General features: G+C 39.0%; 1 protein-coding gene across 2 annotated transcripts in view; it reads right to left on the reverse strand.

Annotated features, from left to right (window-relative positions):
* LOC122564161 (linker for activation of T-cells family member 2-like) overlaps positions 1–16,504 on the reverse strand; it is a 72,890-nt gene that overhangs the window by 49,655 nt on the left and 6,731 nt on the right. For both annotated transcript variants that reach the window (XM_043718808.2, XM_087977545.1), the window contains exon 2: positions 8,109–8,207. In XM_043718808.2, the coding sequence (XP_043574743.1) occupies positions 8,109–8,205 (97 nt within the window). In that variant the 5' untranslated portion in view covers positions 8,206–8,207. The remainder of the gene's footprint in view (positions 1–8,108; positions 8,208–16,504) is intronic.

The following is a 16,504-nucleotide window of genomic DNA, read 5'->3' on the forward strand; positions in this document are numbered from 1 at the left end:
TGAATATTGTCAATCATCTTGACAGACAAGACTGGAGCTGTAGTTATCCGTGCAGGCAGAGTGTATTCCAACATACTTCAAAATTGTACCTGAAAGACATGGACTGTGGACTCAAGAGGTGAGTTACTCACCATAAAATCCCCAATCTCTGGCCTCCTCTTCTGGCTTCAGTATTTATGTGACGGTCCAGTTCAGTTTCAGGTATGGATAGAGGATTGGTTGTGGGACAGAAAGCAAATCAGAAATAAATGAGTCAATTTCAAGTTGACAGTCTGAACTGCCTCAAGGATCAGCGCTTGTGCCTCAGTTAGTTTACAATCTAAATTATTGAATGAGACAAAGGTACAAAGGTGATATATTTGAGTTTGACACTACAAAGCTGTGTGGAAAAAAATAAGCTGCATTAATAATAAAAATGTGCAAAAGAATATTGACAGGTTAAGTGTGTATGTGAGAAGACAGTAGGTAAAGTATAATATGGGAAAATGTGAGGCTCACCATTTGGATGGGAAGACTAAAAAAATTTAAATGAGAACTATTTTGATTGATTTGCAATGATGTGGCTCACAAAGTTAGCATGCAGAGATAGCAAGCCGTTAGGAAGGCAAATGGATACATGAACTCTATTATAAACAAAGAGTAAGGAAGTCCCACTGCAGTTGTAAAGGGTTTTTACAAGGCCATAGCTGGAGTACTGTGTGCAGTTTTGGTCTTGGTATCTATTGAACAATGTGGAAATGGGATAGTGAAGCTTCACTAAATTAATTCCGTGAGAAAATGCAGAGTAGAATGAGCACACTTCTTTCCACTTCAGAAAGACAGGTGATCTCACTGAAACATAAAATTCTGAGAGGCCTTGATTAACTGATGCTGAGTTTCTTTGAACTGGAAAATCTTGAATTAGTGAGTATTGTTTCAGGATGAGGGATCAATAGCTTGAGAGTCTTTAGAATTCTCTACTTCAGTTGTTGAGCTCATTTAAAAGGAGATCAATGGACGTTTCTACATTAGCAAAATCAGAGGATAAGAGATTTGGCAAGGAAGTGGAATTAAGATCGAAGATCAACCATGAACAAGCCTAAGGCATCATACAGCCTACGTCTGCTCCTGTTTCTCTTGTTCAGGTTCTACGCAAGTTTATTACATGATAGTGTCTGTCGAATTACAATTCGTTGTATGATTGATATTAAGGCTTAGATGGAGACTTAGATGGTGGGTCGGTCCCCTTTGAGATTCAGAGCTGTCCTCCCACTCAAGTTGTTATTATGCCAACGTACCAGGGGTAGCTTAGTACTCTGCTCAACATTAAACCTTTCTGTAACAAATACCTTGTAAAGCAATTGACAGCAATCTGATAAATTAGAAAAAATTTTGCTCTGGAGGTATCTGCTACAAGATGACATCCAACCATGTAATTTATGGCATTAGGTAACTGTAGAGCATAAGCCGGAAGTAATAAATGTGCAAATATCACCAACATAATGATCAGAGCTGGGTGACAGTTGATGTATTTAAAATCTTTATTCTGGCCTTGCATTTGGTTCTATTAACCTTTAGCATGCACTCACGTGGGCGTGCCCAGACTCCGTGGACTGCCTACGAGTTTATTCATGTCAACAGCCTTTCCTGTCTCAGTGAATTTTTACATACTGCAGATGTTGTCGATTTTTGTCTGTTTGACTGAACAAGAAAAGGGGTATGACCAACCAAAAAGCACCCTTAAGCTTATGACTGTCCCCTTCATAATCTTTACAATCAGGACAGAGCAGGAATAAGGTACAAAATGGGAGCAGGATAGAAAGTGGAGTGAATTAAGTGCAGGGAAAATAACTTAGAAATAAGAGTAAAGAACTTGCATTTATGCAGCACCATTCAGGTTCTCAAGATGTCATAAAGTGCTTTCTACCAATTAGTACAAGTGCGGTTCACTCAAGTAGTCAGAGTTGCTATGGTAAGATGGACTTTTACATACAGGTTGTGCCTTTGGAGCTGTGGGTAGTTATGGTAGAGGTTCTAATGTTCTGTTCTGTCACATGGCTGCTGCCAGCCAATGGATTGGCCACATTATGAGCACATCATAGTTGGCCATAAAATTATGGAGCGGGACTTGACATGGTGCTCCCAACTCTCACAGAGAGCTGATACAGGCAGTCTAAATTAGAGTGGTGCTGGAAAAGCACAGCAGTTCAAGCACCATCTGAGGAGCAGTAAAATCGACATTTCAGGCAAAAGCCCTTCATCATTCAGAAATGGCCTTGTGATGCTGATACAGGCAACATCACAAGACCATTTCTGAAGTATAGTTGCAGTTCCAATGTCAGGAAATGTAGCGATCAAGTTGTGCGCAACACACTCCCACAACTACTGGAGAAGTAAATGACCAGGCCTGTTTTACTGTAATATTAAACTTTGTGTAAATATCACAATGCAGCTACTGAAAACAGGAAACTAGTCAGCTCAGGGAAACTTTTCTGCAACTGCTGGGAATCTAATGGCACAATCTGAGAGAAAGTAAAATATTCTACAACACTACAATTATCTCTGCGTGTGGATTTGTTCATATTTCATCAAAATTCCTGGTTCCAATTGTAAAAATAGTTCAAACTTTAGCCTACAAGTCGGCATTCTCCAGTTCATCATAAACTATTAACCTCTATTTGCTCCAGATGGAATTAATGACAAACACAATTTAAAAATAATCATGGAGAAATATCATGCAAAGAAACTGAGTGGAAAGCCCAGAAAGGAAGTCTGCTACACCTCCTTTCTGAAGATCAACACTCGATTTCTGTCAAAACAGCAACTTCTTTCATCTGTACAGAAAGGGGCAGGAGGTAAACGGGATCACCACCATCACATTTCTTATTCAGTCACACATACATTCAATGTGTACGTATATCAACACTACATCATTGTTGGTGTCAAAATTTTGGAACTACCAACATCACAGCAGTATAACAGCACATTCCTCACACTTGCTGCAATTGAAGAGAATAAGCACCCACTGCCAACTTCGAGAGCAATGAGGCATTGCCAGAGATGCCAACATTCACAGAATTAATTGAAAATGCATAATGGAAGAATTTGCACCTATATATTGTCTCTACACCTTAAGACATCTGACAACGCATTGAGGTAAAATCTTCATTCTTCTACAGGAAGTGTAGCAATGAATTCATGAAAATCAAGATCCCAAAAATAAAAAAAGTCAATGACTAGTTGTTGGTAGAGGGATAAATATTGGAGGGAGGGGAGTCTGTTTAGCTTGAATGGTTGGTTTGTGAAGCAGTGTGATGCTGACAGCATGTGTTCAACTCCTGTATGGCTGAGGTTACCATGGAGGACTCTCCTTATCAACCTCACCCCTCGCCTGAGGTATGGTGGCCCTCATGTTAAATAACCACAGTTGTCTCTTTCTAACAAGAGAACAGTTCTATGGTCTGGTTAGACTATTGTGACTTGGATGAAATATTGGAGGGAGTGTGCATTCTTAAATACTTTTACTTTCATCATTATATTATGTTTCTCCCACTGTTAAGGACTTCAGAACAAGCAAGAATAATAAAAAATGAAAACATCGAAGGCTTCACTGAAATTGAGTCAGGATCCAGCAGTGATAAATGTCTTCAAAAACGTCATAATAAAATACTATTGCTCTAAAAATGGAGATTTTCTGGTCAATTACTGAACTGTAAACAGAAATTTGCATTAAATAGCACTTTCAACACAGCAAAACAGTACAATGAACAACAGAGGAGCGTAAGCAGTTATAAATTGACATGAAACTGAAGGAAGTCACATTGGCAGATAACTAAAGGCTTTGGGAAAGAGGCAAATTTTAAGGAGCCTCTTAAAGGAGAAGACGTATAAAGATTTTTGGAAGAGTACTCCAGTGCTTAGAACTTGTAAGTAAAGGCCAGGCACCAATTGTGGGGGAAAAGAAGTTAGATACGTACAAGAGGCCAAAAATAGTGATTGAGATTTCGGAGAGTTGAAGGTTAGAGAAGGTTGCAACGATAAAGAGAGGTGAGCTAATGGAGATATTTCAACATCACGAGGAAAGTTTCAAACTTTGGATCAGCAAGCCTGGGGGAAGGAGGCAGAGGGTTGTGGTAAAGGGGGGGGGGGGAAACATGTGAAAAAGATTGCTGCAAATTAGGAGATAGCTTTCTCTAAACTGCAACGAGATTTTAATTTAGAAGCAGGGTTAACGTTTCAAGTTGAGATGACCTTTTATCAGAACTGAGATGAAAGGTCAACATAACCTGAAACATTAACTGTTTTTCTCTCTCTCCACAGATACTGCCAGACTCATTGAGTATTTGCAGTATTTTGTTTTTTAATTCATTTTTCCAGCATCCAGAGTAAGTTCATTATGCTTTCATGAAGGAGGTCTAGTTGTTGCAAATGAATGATGCAGTTTCCATAAATAGCCAAAATTCTTAAGCTCTTTGAGCAGTGTTTTTAAGTTTTGAAAAATGAGGGCACTGGGATCTAAGGTCTCCTAAATTAAATCCCATATTTTCACATGCAGGTATCAAACATACAGTGAAATAGGTAGTTCCAGTTAGAAGACAAAATAGAGTGTTAAAATTTCAAAACATTTTGTTGAAAAGTATCAATGACTTTTATGTCATACATTTACACAGAATATTTAAGAGGAGTTTCTGCAAATATCCTTGAAATAACAAAGTATTTGAAGGAAAGTAGCAAATAATGAATTGTCAAAAATTACAATACTATTTCATGTGATAACGTTAGCAGTTGGACAGCAATGGATTATCGGCAGTGATCAGTTTCAATCTTAGTGATTAACAATTTGCTCATGGTTGTTCCTGGAGTTTGTAACTCCACCGTTTTTGAATGTAAAGCCCTCAATGTATCATTCCAAAGTTGGATTAGAAAAGTATTGGTGACAGTCACATATCATAAGAGGTAGAGTTGGGTGGCATCGTGTTGCAAGTTTCTCAAAAGGCCACAAAGTGTAGAGGTTTTATCCTTCCCGTGAACTTCCAAAAATGTTGTGAAACTATTTTGAAGAACGGATGGCCTTGGGCAATATTATTCCCTTAGTCTAGACTTTAAAGGCAAGTTATTTGGTTGTTATCATATTGCTACAAATCACCTGCAGTGCTTCAAACATTATAACAATGCCCACTCTTGATGTGTTGGAGGGTAGTGGGGAAGCAAGGGAGTATCCACACATTCAAACTTTGCACCAAATTTGTAAAGGAAGCAACAATTAACCATACAGTCCTGAGGCTAATACAGTTCAGGTTCCCGACATACCTCTGATCCACCCCACCAACGTGTTCATGTTTTGTGTCAACTTTCAACAAAACAGCCTGCAGTGCCCAGTCTAAGTTTCACAACGACATAGCTCAAACCTTACCCAACATCTGAAAGCGAAGTCAAACTTGCTGTCTGCTAACTGAAGCTAACTGAAATAGATCGATTCTCAGAACATATTTGATGACACTGTTGTATTTTGCTGTTGACTAAACCCATGAAGGTTTCATTAAAAATGTTAAACTGTTTGCAACATGTCATTTTTATTTCACTTTCCACATTGCATTATTTTTAGTCCTCCCACCTCTCAATCTTGATGACATTTATGATCTTGACCTACAAAAGATGGGATTTGAAGAGCATGGCAGAATCTTACCATAAAAAGGTTCATTCAGTAGTTTTATATTTCTATGGATTAACTTTTCAGGTATGCATTAAAAAGGCATAAATTACGTTGAGTCTAAGTTAAAATCGTTGTGAATCCCTATGCATTGCTCACATACTACTTTATATTCTTATTTTTAATAGGGGATTCAGCGATTTAATGCTAGACTAATCATCTAGAAGCCTAGATTAGCATTCTGGAAACATAGGTTCAAATTCCACCATCGCAGCTGGTGGAATTTAAATTCTATTCATAAGTCTGGATAAGCGAACTGGGAAATAAGTTAATATTGGGGAAATTCCAAATTCAGGAATTTAAATTCAATTCATAAATCATGAATATAAAGCTAGGAGTAATGGTGACAACAAAACTACAATCTTCATAATAAGCAATATGGTTTGCTAATGTCCTTTTGGGAAGGAAATCTACTGTCTTTGCCAAGTCTGGCCTACATGTAACTCCAGATGCACAATAATGTGGTTGACTGTTAACTGCACTTTCAAATGCCAACTTAGATAACAGATAATTGGAATAGACAATAAATGCAGGTCTTGCCAGTGATGCCCAAATTCCATGGAAGAAAGAAATAAAATTACGTGGTACAGTCTGTTCTGCTGTATTGAGTGTTTCTTCAATGTAAATGGCTTTAACGCACTTGAAAAATATAGACCATTATTTGGAGAACATGAACTTTTCTTATTTATACTGGCTATAATGCGATCCGGGCCCCATTAGTTTAAGTGATACAGCTATTGCACCATTTTCTTATAATGCAAAATCGCACGAGAACTGGACTATCGTGTTATATCAGAATCAACGGTATTTCACATGCTTTAAAAATTATAATGAATATTTAATGCTTGAGATCAAGAAGTGGATGGGGGGGGGGTGGGAGAAAAAACAGGAGAGAGAACACAAGAAAAGTATGAAGCATAGTTTATTAAGCAACTGAGCTCGCTATTGGAACAAAGTGACAGGTGCCAATGCAGAAAACAACCTTGTGCAGAAAACTGTGGAGCAGAAACACAATAAAAAGGGAGGGAAGTGGTGGTCTAATAATGAATGTGAAATTGTAATCAATCCATAGAACATAGGAGCAGAAATTAGACCATTCAACCCATTGAGTCTGCTCCACCATTCAATCATGGCTGATAATTTTCTCAAATCCATTCTCTCACTTACTCCCCATAATCCTTTATGTTCTTGTCATTCAAGAACTTATCTATCTCTGTCTTAAATAAACTCAATGACGTGGCCTCCACAGCCCTCTGTGGCAGTGAATTCCATAGATTCACCACTCTCTAGTTAAAGACATTTCTCCTTATCTCCATTCCAAAAAGTCTTCCCTTTAATCTAAGACTGTGCCTTCAGGTCCTGGTCTGTCCTACAAATGGAAATACCTTCCCAACATCTATTCTGACCAGGCCACTCAACATTCTGTACGTTTCGATTAGATCCCCTCTTATCCTTCTAAACTCCATCGAATAGAGACCCAAGATCCTCAAACGTTCCTCATCTGTTAAGCTTTTCATTCCTGGGACCATTCTGTGAATCTCTCTGAACACACTCCAGGACTAGTACATCCTTCCTGAGATATGGGGCCCAAAACTGTGTACAATACTCCAAATGTGGTCTGACCAGACCCTTATAGAGCCTACTTTTATATTCAAGTCCTCAAAGTAAATGCCATCATTGCATTTGCCTTCCTAACTACTGACTCAACCTGCAAGTTTACCTTGAGAAAATACTGGACAAGACCTCCCAAGTCTCTTTGCACTTTAGACTTCTGAATTTTCTCCCCATTTAGAAAATAGTCCATGCCTCTATTCTTCCTACCAAAGTGCATGACCTCACACTTTCCCACGTTATAGTCCATCTGCCAGTTCTTTGCCCACTCTCCTAACCTGTCCATAACCTTCTGCACCCTCCCTACTTCCTCAATACTACCTGCCCCTCTACCTATCTTTGTTTCATCTGCAAACATAGCCACAATGCCCTTAGTTCCTTCATCCAGATCATTAATGTAGAAGTAATTCAGATTACTGAGCTAATGCTCTGGGGACACGGTTCAAATCCCACCACGGAAACTACTGGAATTTAAATTAATAAATCTGGAATTAAAGCTAATCTCAACAAAGGTGACATCAAACTGTTATTAATTGTCATTAAAGCCGATCAGGTTCACTAACGTCCTTCAGGAAAGGCAATTGCCATTCTTATCCAGTAGACTCAGTAATCTGGTTGACTCTTAAATGAAATAATCTCACAAGCCGCTCATTTCAACGGTAAGTATGGATAGGCAACAAATGCTGGCCTTACAGCCCACATCCCATGAAATAAATAAATAACCAAAGTGTTAATTGTCTGAATTTGAGAGTCTAACACACACCAAGACCACCAGACGTCATGTGGAACCAAGCAAATGGGTACTTACTGCGATTCCCAAATAGTCTACACCTGGAACAGAGCATTACAAGGATCGCAAGTGGAAGAACAGAGAAAACACCCAACCACAGCTCCGCTTGATTCATTCCTGCGTAAGGAGTTCAAAAGACACAACATTTATACAGAATTAAAAACACTGTTAAACAGTCACAATTTGTTAATAATTTTAATGTAGCCCTGTTTCTACACTATTATTTTAAGCACTCACTGTCAAGATTTCTAGTTAAGAAAATAGTTCCTGCTTCATGCCTGGTCACAAGTTAATTACACAAAGGAAAGTCATTCATCCAGGAAGATTCTTCTCCCTTTCAATTAATTCTTAAATGATTTCAAGCTTCCCACTTCCACTTCCCTATCTAGGAGCTAATAGCATATATTAAACAAATAATGTTAAAAATACATTGGACTTAATATGTTACAATTTCCTTGGATATTCCAACCCCAACTATTTTCAAATTTCGTGTTATTTTTAAACCCACCATTGGCTACCTTGCACAATTCTAAGAAACCAGTCATTTTTTTAATCAAACTGATAGACCCCAAGTGGTTTCAGATTTTTCTTATCAGTCAGTCTCTGACAGCCTCATGGCTCTTCTTATTTTGAACTTCGGCTATCGGAGTTGACACTGTGCTCAAGGTGTGGTCTGACCACAGCCCTTGATCATACTTCCTCTGAACAGTATTCTGCTTATAATTGGATATTTCTATCAGCTTTGTTAATTGCTACTCTGCGTTGATACTTTGTCTAAAACTTTGAAGTTAAGTTTCATGTGGTTCTTTCAACAAAAATTGTGCCATTTATTTTGAATAGATCTGACATGCCTTTCTCATTATTTCTGTCAAGTCCTTCTCTCCCCAGATTCATTCCTCAATTCTCATTTATAAGCTTGGTTTTCCTGCTGATGTAGTTCAATTGAAATTTGCCTTTCATTCTAATTCTTTAGCCTTCATATTGTCACTGTACTTGAGATCTTTCATTATAGCACACTTTTTAATCATGCAATACACCCTCTACAATTTCATATGGGGTCAATCATAGACTTTATGAAAAATAATCACTACTAATATGAAACAATAAAAATCAGTAGGCCAAAATTCAATTTTTAAAACAATGACATTTTTAACACAGAAAACTGTTTCCAAATCACATTACTCAAATATGCGTAAGTATCAGACTTCCACTTGCAAGACTTCTGAGTACAATTGGAATACATCCAACTATAAAGATCAAAGGACTGAAGTGCAGGTGAATACAGCCAATTTACCAGACAATCTACCTTCTTGATCATTCATTCTTTCCACCTTTGGCAGCATAGCTGTAATGTGAACCAGCTACAAGATTCTCTGCTGCAAGTCGTCATGGCTTCTTTGACAGAATCTCCTAGTTCCCCTATAAAAGGAACACCATCACCTCCAAGTTCCCCTATAAAAGTCATTGAACATCCCAATTTACAACTACAACACCACTGTTTCATTGGTGTTTGGCCGAAATGTCAGAACTCCCTCCCTAACACCATACTGGATGGACCTAAACCAAATTAATCACAGGATCCCCAGGTTAGCATAATCTCTGAATTAGGGGTTGCATATTGAAATCAAAGATAAATTGGAATTACTTCTCTCAGACAGTAGTGGAATCTGTGGAATTCGTTATGATTAGATTACATTACAGTATGGAAACAGGCCCTTCGGCCCAACAAGTCCACACCGACCCGCCGAAGCGCAACCCACCCATACCCATACATTTAGCCCTAACCTAACACTACGGGCAATTTAGCATGGCCAATTCACCTAACCTGCACATCTTTGTGACAATGGGAGGAAACCGGAGCACCCGGAGGAAACCTACGCAGACACGGGGAGAACGTGCAAACTCCACACAAAGAGTCACCTGAGGCGGGAATTGAACCCGGGTCTCTGGCCCTGTGAGGCAGCAGTGCTAACCACTGTGCCACCGTGCCGCCCATGCCCACAGAGAACTGTTGAGACTAGGTCTTTAAGTTAACTCTAGACAGATTTTAATCAGTAAGGGAATCAGGAATGATGGTGCAAAGGCAGGTAGGTGAAGTTGAGGGTTAGATGATCAGCAATGCTCTTACTGAATGGCACAGCAAAGTTGATAAGCTGAATAGCCTTCATCTGCTCCTACGTTTTACGGTCTTACATTGGCTCAGCACGACCTTCTCAAGGATGCCTAGGGATATGCAATAAACTCTAGCCTTACTAATAACGATCACTTTGCAAGATTGAAATTTTAATATGAATGTGACTAAGTACCTCAAGCCTGATTCGCTATTCACTCAGATGATAGCTGATTTATATGCCAAGCCCATTTATCCATCTCTGCACCTTATTCAGGTAGGACTTAAACTTCTGTACATTTCTTTAAGTCTATCCATTGTTGACAACTCTTAGGACTTCTTTTAGAGTATTAAACATCTCCACTAGCTGGGAAGACTGCATAGTGAGTAAAAGTTTCCATACTTAGTTAGCTACGGAAGAAGAGACATTAGGGGATCTCCCTGGAACATGACCAAATCAACTGTTTGGAAGACAGATGTCAGATGAAACATAATGTAGAGAGAGACAAACATTTGGGAGGATTACAAAGGAAATTGATAATGAATGGGAAAACTTTTAAAAGAGAAACTTAGGAGCTCTGACACACATCTTTAAGAAGAAAGGTGTGCATTTATACAACACGTTTCATAACCAACAGACTTCTCAGAGCATTTTACAACCATGAAGAATTTTTCAAACATAGCCACTGTTGCCACATAGCTAGCACGAGCAAGCTGATAAAATGCTTGCGAAATTGAAAGCTTCTGTTTTAACCCAACATCTCTGATGTGAATGGAGTAGGCTTGTGTCTATGAAGTGCAAAATTTGGCAGGGTTACACTGAACTCAGGGCTATAGGTTTCCGAAATAAAAGTATTAAGCAGTAAAATTTAGGAAATGCTACACGAAGTATTTGTTAAAACTGTAGTCCGAATGCTGCGAGCAGTTTGTAAACCCTGCTTTAGTAAAGATGAGAAGGTCCAAAATTGATTCAGAAAAATGTTATCAACCGTGAGAAACTATATTTATGTGGAGACAAAAAAATTATGTTTTCTTTTAATAAAACAATCAAGCTTAAGATGAAAATTGATAAAATATTAAGACAGGTTTTGATAAAGTGAATGGAGAAATAATTTTTATTTAGTTAGCAAAAAGCAGTGACATGTTAAGATAATTAGAATGAAGAATGAGGGAGTAGATTTTGGAATCAGAATCCTAAACAGTTTTTGAAAGGGAGAGTAAATGATTAAATAATGAAAAGAGAAGAGTAAAATGTAGGGAAAGAACAAGGAAAATGGACTAAATGGACAGCACTTCCAGAGACCTAACATCTGAAATGGGCTGAAGCCCCCTTCCATATTGTAACGTTAATGACTCAATATGGTTCTGGTCTGCTTCCTGCCAGCAATTATGATCACCCAAACCCTCTTCTCCCTCCCTTCTACAGAGACTACAGCAGTTCAACGCAGCAGCTCACCACCACTTCTCAAAGGGTGATGAATGCTAGCTTAGCCAGCAGGAGCCACATTCTGTGATTGGGTGAATAAATAATCCCCAAACAAACCCCCAAGCCAAGCTTCTGACCTTATCTTCCATTCACAAACTAGTTTTCAGAAACTGATTTCGTAAATATTCGTGGTCTTTTTTTTAAATGTGTAAGATATTTATAGCACTGTAGAGAAAAAAAACATTGTAACCATTTCAACTCCATGCTGTTCTAAACACTTCATTAAAAATTTAATTAGTGATTCTCCCTAACACACCCATTCCACGATGATGGCCATATTTTTGTTTCTTTAATGTTTCATGGGATGTGGACAACACTGGCAATGTCAGAATTTATTACCCATCCCTAATTTATTCCCTACCCATCTTTATTTTTCTTGGAGCGTTAAAGGCTGAGGGGTGACCTTATTGAGTTTCATAAAATCATGAAGGGCATGGATAGAGTAAATAGACAAGGTCTTTTCCCCAGGTTGGGGGCAGGGGGTCCAAAACTAGATGGCATAGGTGCAAGGTGAGGGGGTAATATTTAAAAGAGATCTAAGAGACAACTTTTTCACACAGAGGGTGGTGCATGTATGGAAATAGAAAATGCATGAGGAAGTGTTGGAGGTTGGTACAATTATAACATTCAAAAGGCATCCGGATGGGGATATAAATAGGAAAGGTTTACAAGGATATGGGCCAATTGCTGACAAATAAGACTAGATTTATTTAGGATATCTGGTCGGCACGGATGAGTTAGACAAAAGGTCTATTTCCGCATTGTATATCATTCTGACTCTAATTGCACTTGAACTGAATAGCTTGGTCACCATTTTAGACAGCCTTTACAAGTCAACCACATTGCTGTGGGTCTGGCCCAGACCAGGTCTAAAAGAACCTCAGTAAGCAAAAATGGTTTTTACTACAATCCATGGTCACCATTACTGAGACTAGTTTTCAATTCAATTTCAATTATTGATTGAATTGAAATTCCGTAAGTGGGATTTGAACACATGTCTCTGGTATTAGGTTGGATTACTGTCCAGTGACATTACTACTATATTACCAGCACCCCATATCTCATGTTCTCCTCCAGGGCACCATTTTCCATCTCCCAAAAATTTACATGGCTGTGCAAGTGAAGGGAGAGGGTGGGCATATGGTTATGTCCAGTCATGATGCTTCAGTCTTCAAATGTGAGGCATGTTTGATGAATCTGATGATCTTTCCTCAGGTTTGGTGCATTGTTTACATCATAGAAACAGAATCATTACAGTGCAGAGAGGCTTTTCAACCTATTATGGCTGTACTAGTTCCATTACCTAGTGTCAATCACCTGCCTTTTCCCTATGTCCCTGCACAATATTTCTATCCAAATAACCATTCAATATCCTCCTGAATGACTTAACTGAACCTGCTTCTACCACATTCCACCCTGTGTGAAAAAGATATTCTCTCACATCACTCTTGCTTCATTAGCACATCACTTCAAATCTATGCCCTCTTGCTCTTTATTCTTTTACGAGTGAAACAACTTATCCCTATGTACTCCATCCAGTCTGCTCATGACTTTGAAAATCTCTTAATGAATCTCTTCCCAGCATTCTTCTCTTCAAAGAAAACAGTTCCAACTTCTTCAATATACCTTCATAACTGAAGTTTCTCATTTCTCGAACCATTCTAGTAAATCGCTTTTGTATTCTTTCCAATGCATTCACATCTTTCCGAGAATGTGACACCCACAACCATATATGATACTCCAGCTGAGGTCTAACAAGTGTCTTGTACAAGTACAATATTACCTCCTTGCTCCTGTATTCTATTCCTATTAATAAAGCTGAAAATGCTGCATGCTTTATTAACTACTTTGTCTACCCGCCATCTTCAATGATCTGTGCACATATACACCCAGGTCCCTCTGCTTCTGTACGACATTTAGAATTTTACTCCCTATTTTATATTGAAAGACGATGTTCTTCTGAATAAAATGCATCATCTCACACTTCTCTACACTGAATTTCATTTGACACCACTCTACCCACTGAACCAACTTGTTAATGCACTTTTGGTTATTGCACGTAGTACAGAAAATGGTCAATTGATTCATTTAGCCTGTAATTTACATGCACGGTGTGATTTTTACACATCCATAACAAGGCAATAGACAGAACAGATTTTGTTTCTTTAGCCAGAGGGTTTGTTTTGGGGAGTGTAAGTGTGGTCGACAAGGCTAGCAATGTCACCCATCCCAACTATTCCTTGAACTGAGTAGGTCGGCCATTTCAGAGAGCAGTTAAAAATTAACCACATTGTTGTGGATCTGGAGTGACAGTCAGATCAGGTAAGGATGACAGATGTCCTTCCCTAAAATACATCAGCAAACCACTTAGGTTTTTACAAAAAAAAAATCAGCAATTTTTCCATGGCCATGATTACTGAAACTAATCATCGATTCCCGATTTTATTAATTGCATTTAAATTCCACCAACTGCCATGGTGGGAATTGAACCCATGCCCCTTGAGTATTAGCCCATTGATGTCAGCACAATGCCACCCTAAATGAGTAACAGGTGATAAACAATTTGCTTGATTTCTAATTGGCCATTGTGATGCAATATGTCACAAGAATGGACATGTCAGGCAACTAATGTTGGGAGTAAGGGAGCAGAACAATGGCATACAACATGGTCAACCTCTCAGGATACATCCAAAATTGACTATGCAATCTCTAGGCCTGTGTCTTAAACCACCTTGTTGACACTTGTTACTTAATGAATTTACTGTGGATTATTTAGGGGAGGGAATGTTCCTATATAGCAAACCTATATTGAAAAATTAATTTTCTCATCAACTAACAATTCACGTTTTGTCTCTCAATTGGGCAGCATGGTGGCTCAGTGCTCAACACTGCTGCCTCACGGCACAAGGGACCCAGGTTCAACTCCAGCCTCAGGTGACTGTGCGAGTTTGGACACGTTCTCCTTGTGTCTATGTGTGTTTCCTCCAGGTGCTCCAGTTTCCTCCCACAGCCCAAAGATGTGCAGGTTAGGTGGATTGGCCATGTTAAATTGCCCATTGTGTCCAGGGATGTGCAGTCTCGGTGGCTTGGCCATGGTACGTATATGGTTACAGGAATAGGGCAGGTGGATGGGTCTGAATGGGGTGCTCTTCAGAGGGTCAGTGTGGACTCGATGGGCCAAATAGCCTGCTTCCAGATTGTAAGGATTCTGTGATTCTATGAATGCTGTAACTTTGAGCACCATAACTTGCTCAAAGAGAACGTTGTTCCACTATAGACTACACTTAAAAAGGAGGGCAAAATGATTCAAAAGAAACATAAATTACATACTCACATTTACTGACCTTAGCTATGAACTCAATAAATATCTAGGAACCATCAGTCACTGCACAAGAAAATAAAGTGTAAAACATGGAAATGACGGTACTTAGCTGAACTGGAGTTCCATCTTAAGGCATGTAAGACAAGCTTGGACTAGAACTGTCATTTCCACGTTTTACTGTATTTTCCTTCTAAATGCTGGAATCATGGACTTTGTCACAATTATTCTAAGCATTAACGGGCATGTAAAATGCCAGTTGAACAGGAAGAGCTCACCTTGCACATTGTAACTGAAATCATATCTTAAAGAAATTTTAGAGCGCCAGAATGGTTTGCTGTTTTGAAAGTGAGACAAAGTTTAAGTTGTTGATGACTTTGAGAAACAAACTACATCAAATCATGCACAACCCCCATTCTCTGATTAGGCTCCGTACACCATGTATTAATCTCATGCATAGCAAGGGAGTGTGCAATCTTACAATCAAAATTAGGACCCTTGCAGTGTAGTTGTAGTGTCCCTACATCTAAGCCAGGTTCAAGTCCTAGCTGCTCCAGAGGTACATAATAATATCTCTGAAGAAAATGATCAGAAAATATTTAAAATCAAAACTAGGTGACAAGTGAAGTCACTGAGTACTTTTATTCCAGATAATGGGTACAAAAAAAACCAGAATCGGTGGTGGGCAAGTTGCTGGTGGGAATCCTGAGGGACAGGATATACATGTATTTGGAAAGGCCAGGACTGATTTGGGATAGTCAACATGATTTTGTGCGTGGGAAATCATGTCTCACAAACTTGATTGAGTTTTTTGAAGAAGTAACAAAGAGAATTGATGAGGCCAGAGTAGTGGACATGATCTATATGGACTTCAGTAAGGCATACGACAAGGTTCCCCATGGGAGACTGGTTAGCAACGTTAGATCTCATAGAATACAGGGAGAACTAGCCATTTGGATACAGAACTGGCGCAAAGGGAGATGACAGAGGGTGGTGGTGGAGGGTTGTTTTTCAGATTGGAGGCCTGTGACCAGTGGAGTGCCACAAGGATTGGTACTGGGTCCACTACTTTTTGTCATTTATATAATTTATTTGGATGCGAGCATAAGAGGTATAGTTAGTAAGTCTGCAGATGATACCAAAATTGAAGGCGTAGTGAACAGTGAAGAAAGTTACCTCAGATTACAACGGGATCTTGATCAGATAGGCCAATGGACTGAGGAGTGGCAGATGGAGTTTAATTTAGATAAATGCGAGGTGATGCATTTTGGGAAAGCAAATCTTAGCAGGACTTATACACTTAATGGTAAGGTCCTGGGGAGTGTTGCTGAACAAAGAGATCTTGGAGTGAAGGTTCATAGCTGTTTGAAAGAAGTAGCAGGTAGGTAGGATAGTGAGGAAGGCATTTGGTATGCTTTCCTTTATTGGTCAGAGTATTGAGTACAGAAGTTGGGAGGTCATGTTGCAGCTATACAGGACATTGGTTGGCCACTTTTGGA

This window comes from Chiloscyllium plagiosum, unplaced genomic scaffold (genome assembly GCF_037043375.1).
Source record: "Chiloscyllium plagiosum isolate Xiang-an unplaced genomic scaffold, Cpla_swu_hap1 HiC_scaffold_31, whole genome shotgun sequence".
Taxonomy (NCBI): Eukaryota; Metazoa; Chordata; class Chondrichthyes; order Orectolobiformes; family Hemiscylliidae; genus Chiloscyllium; species Chiloscyllium plagiosum.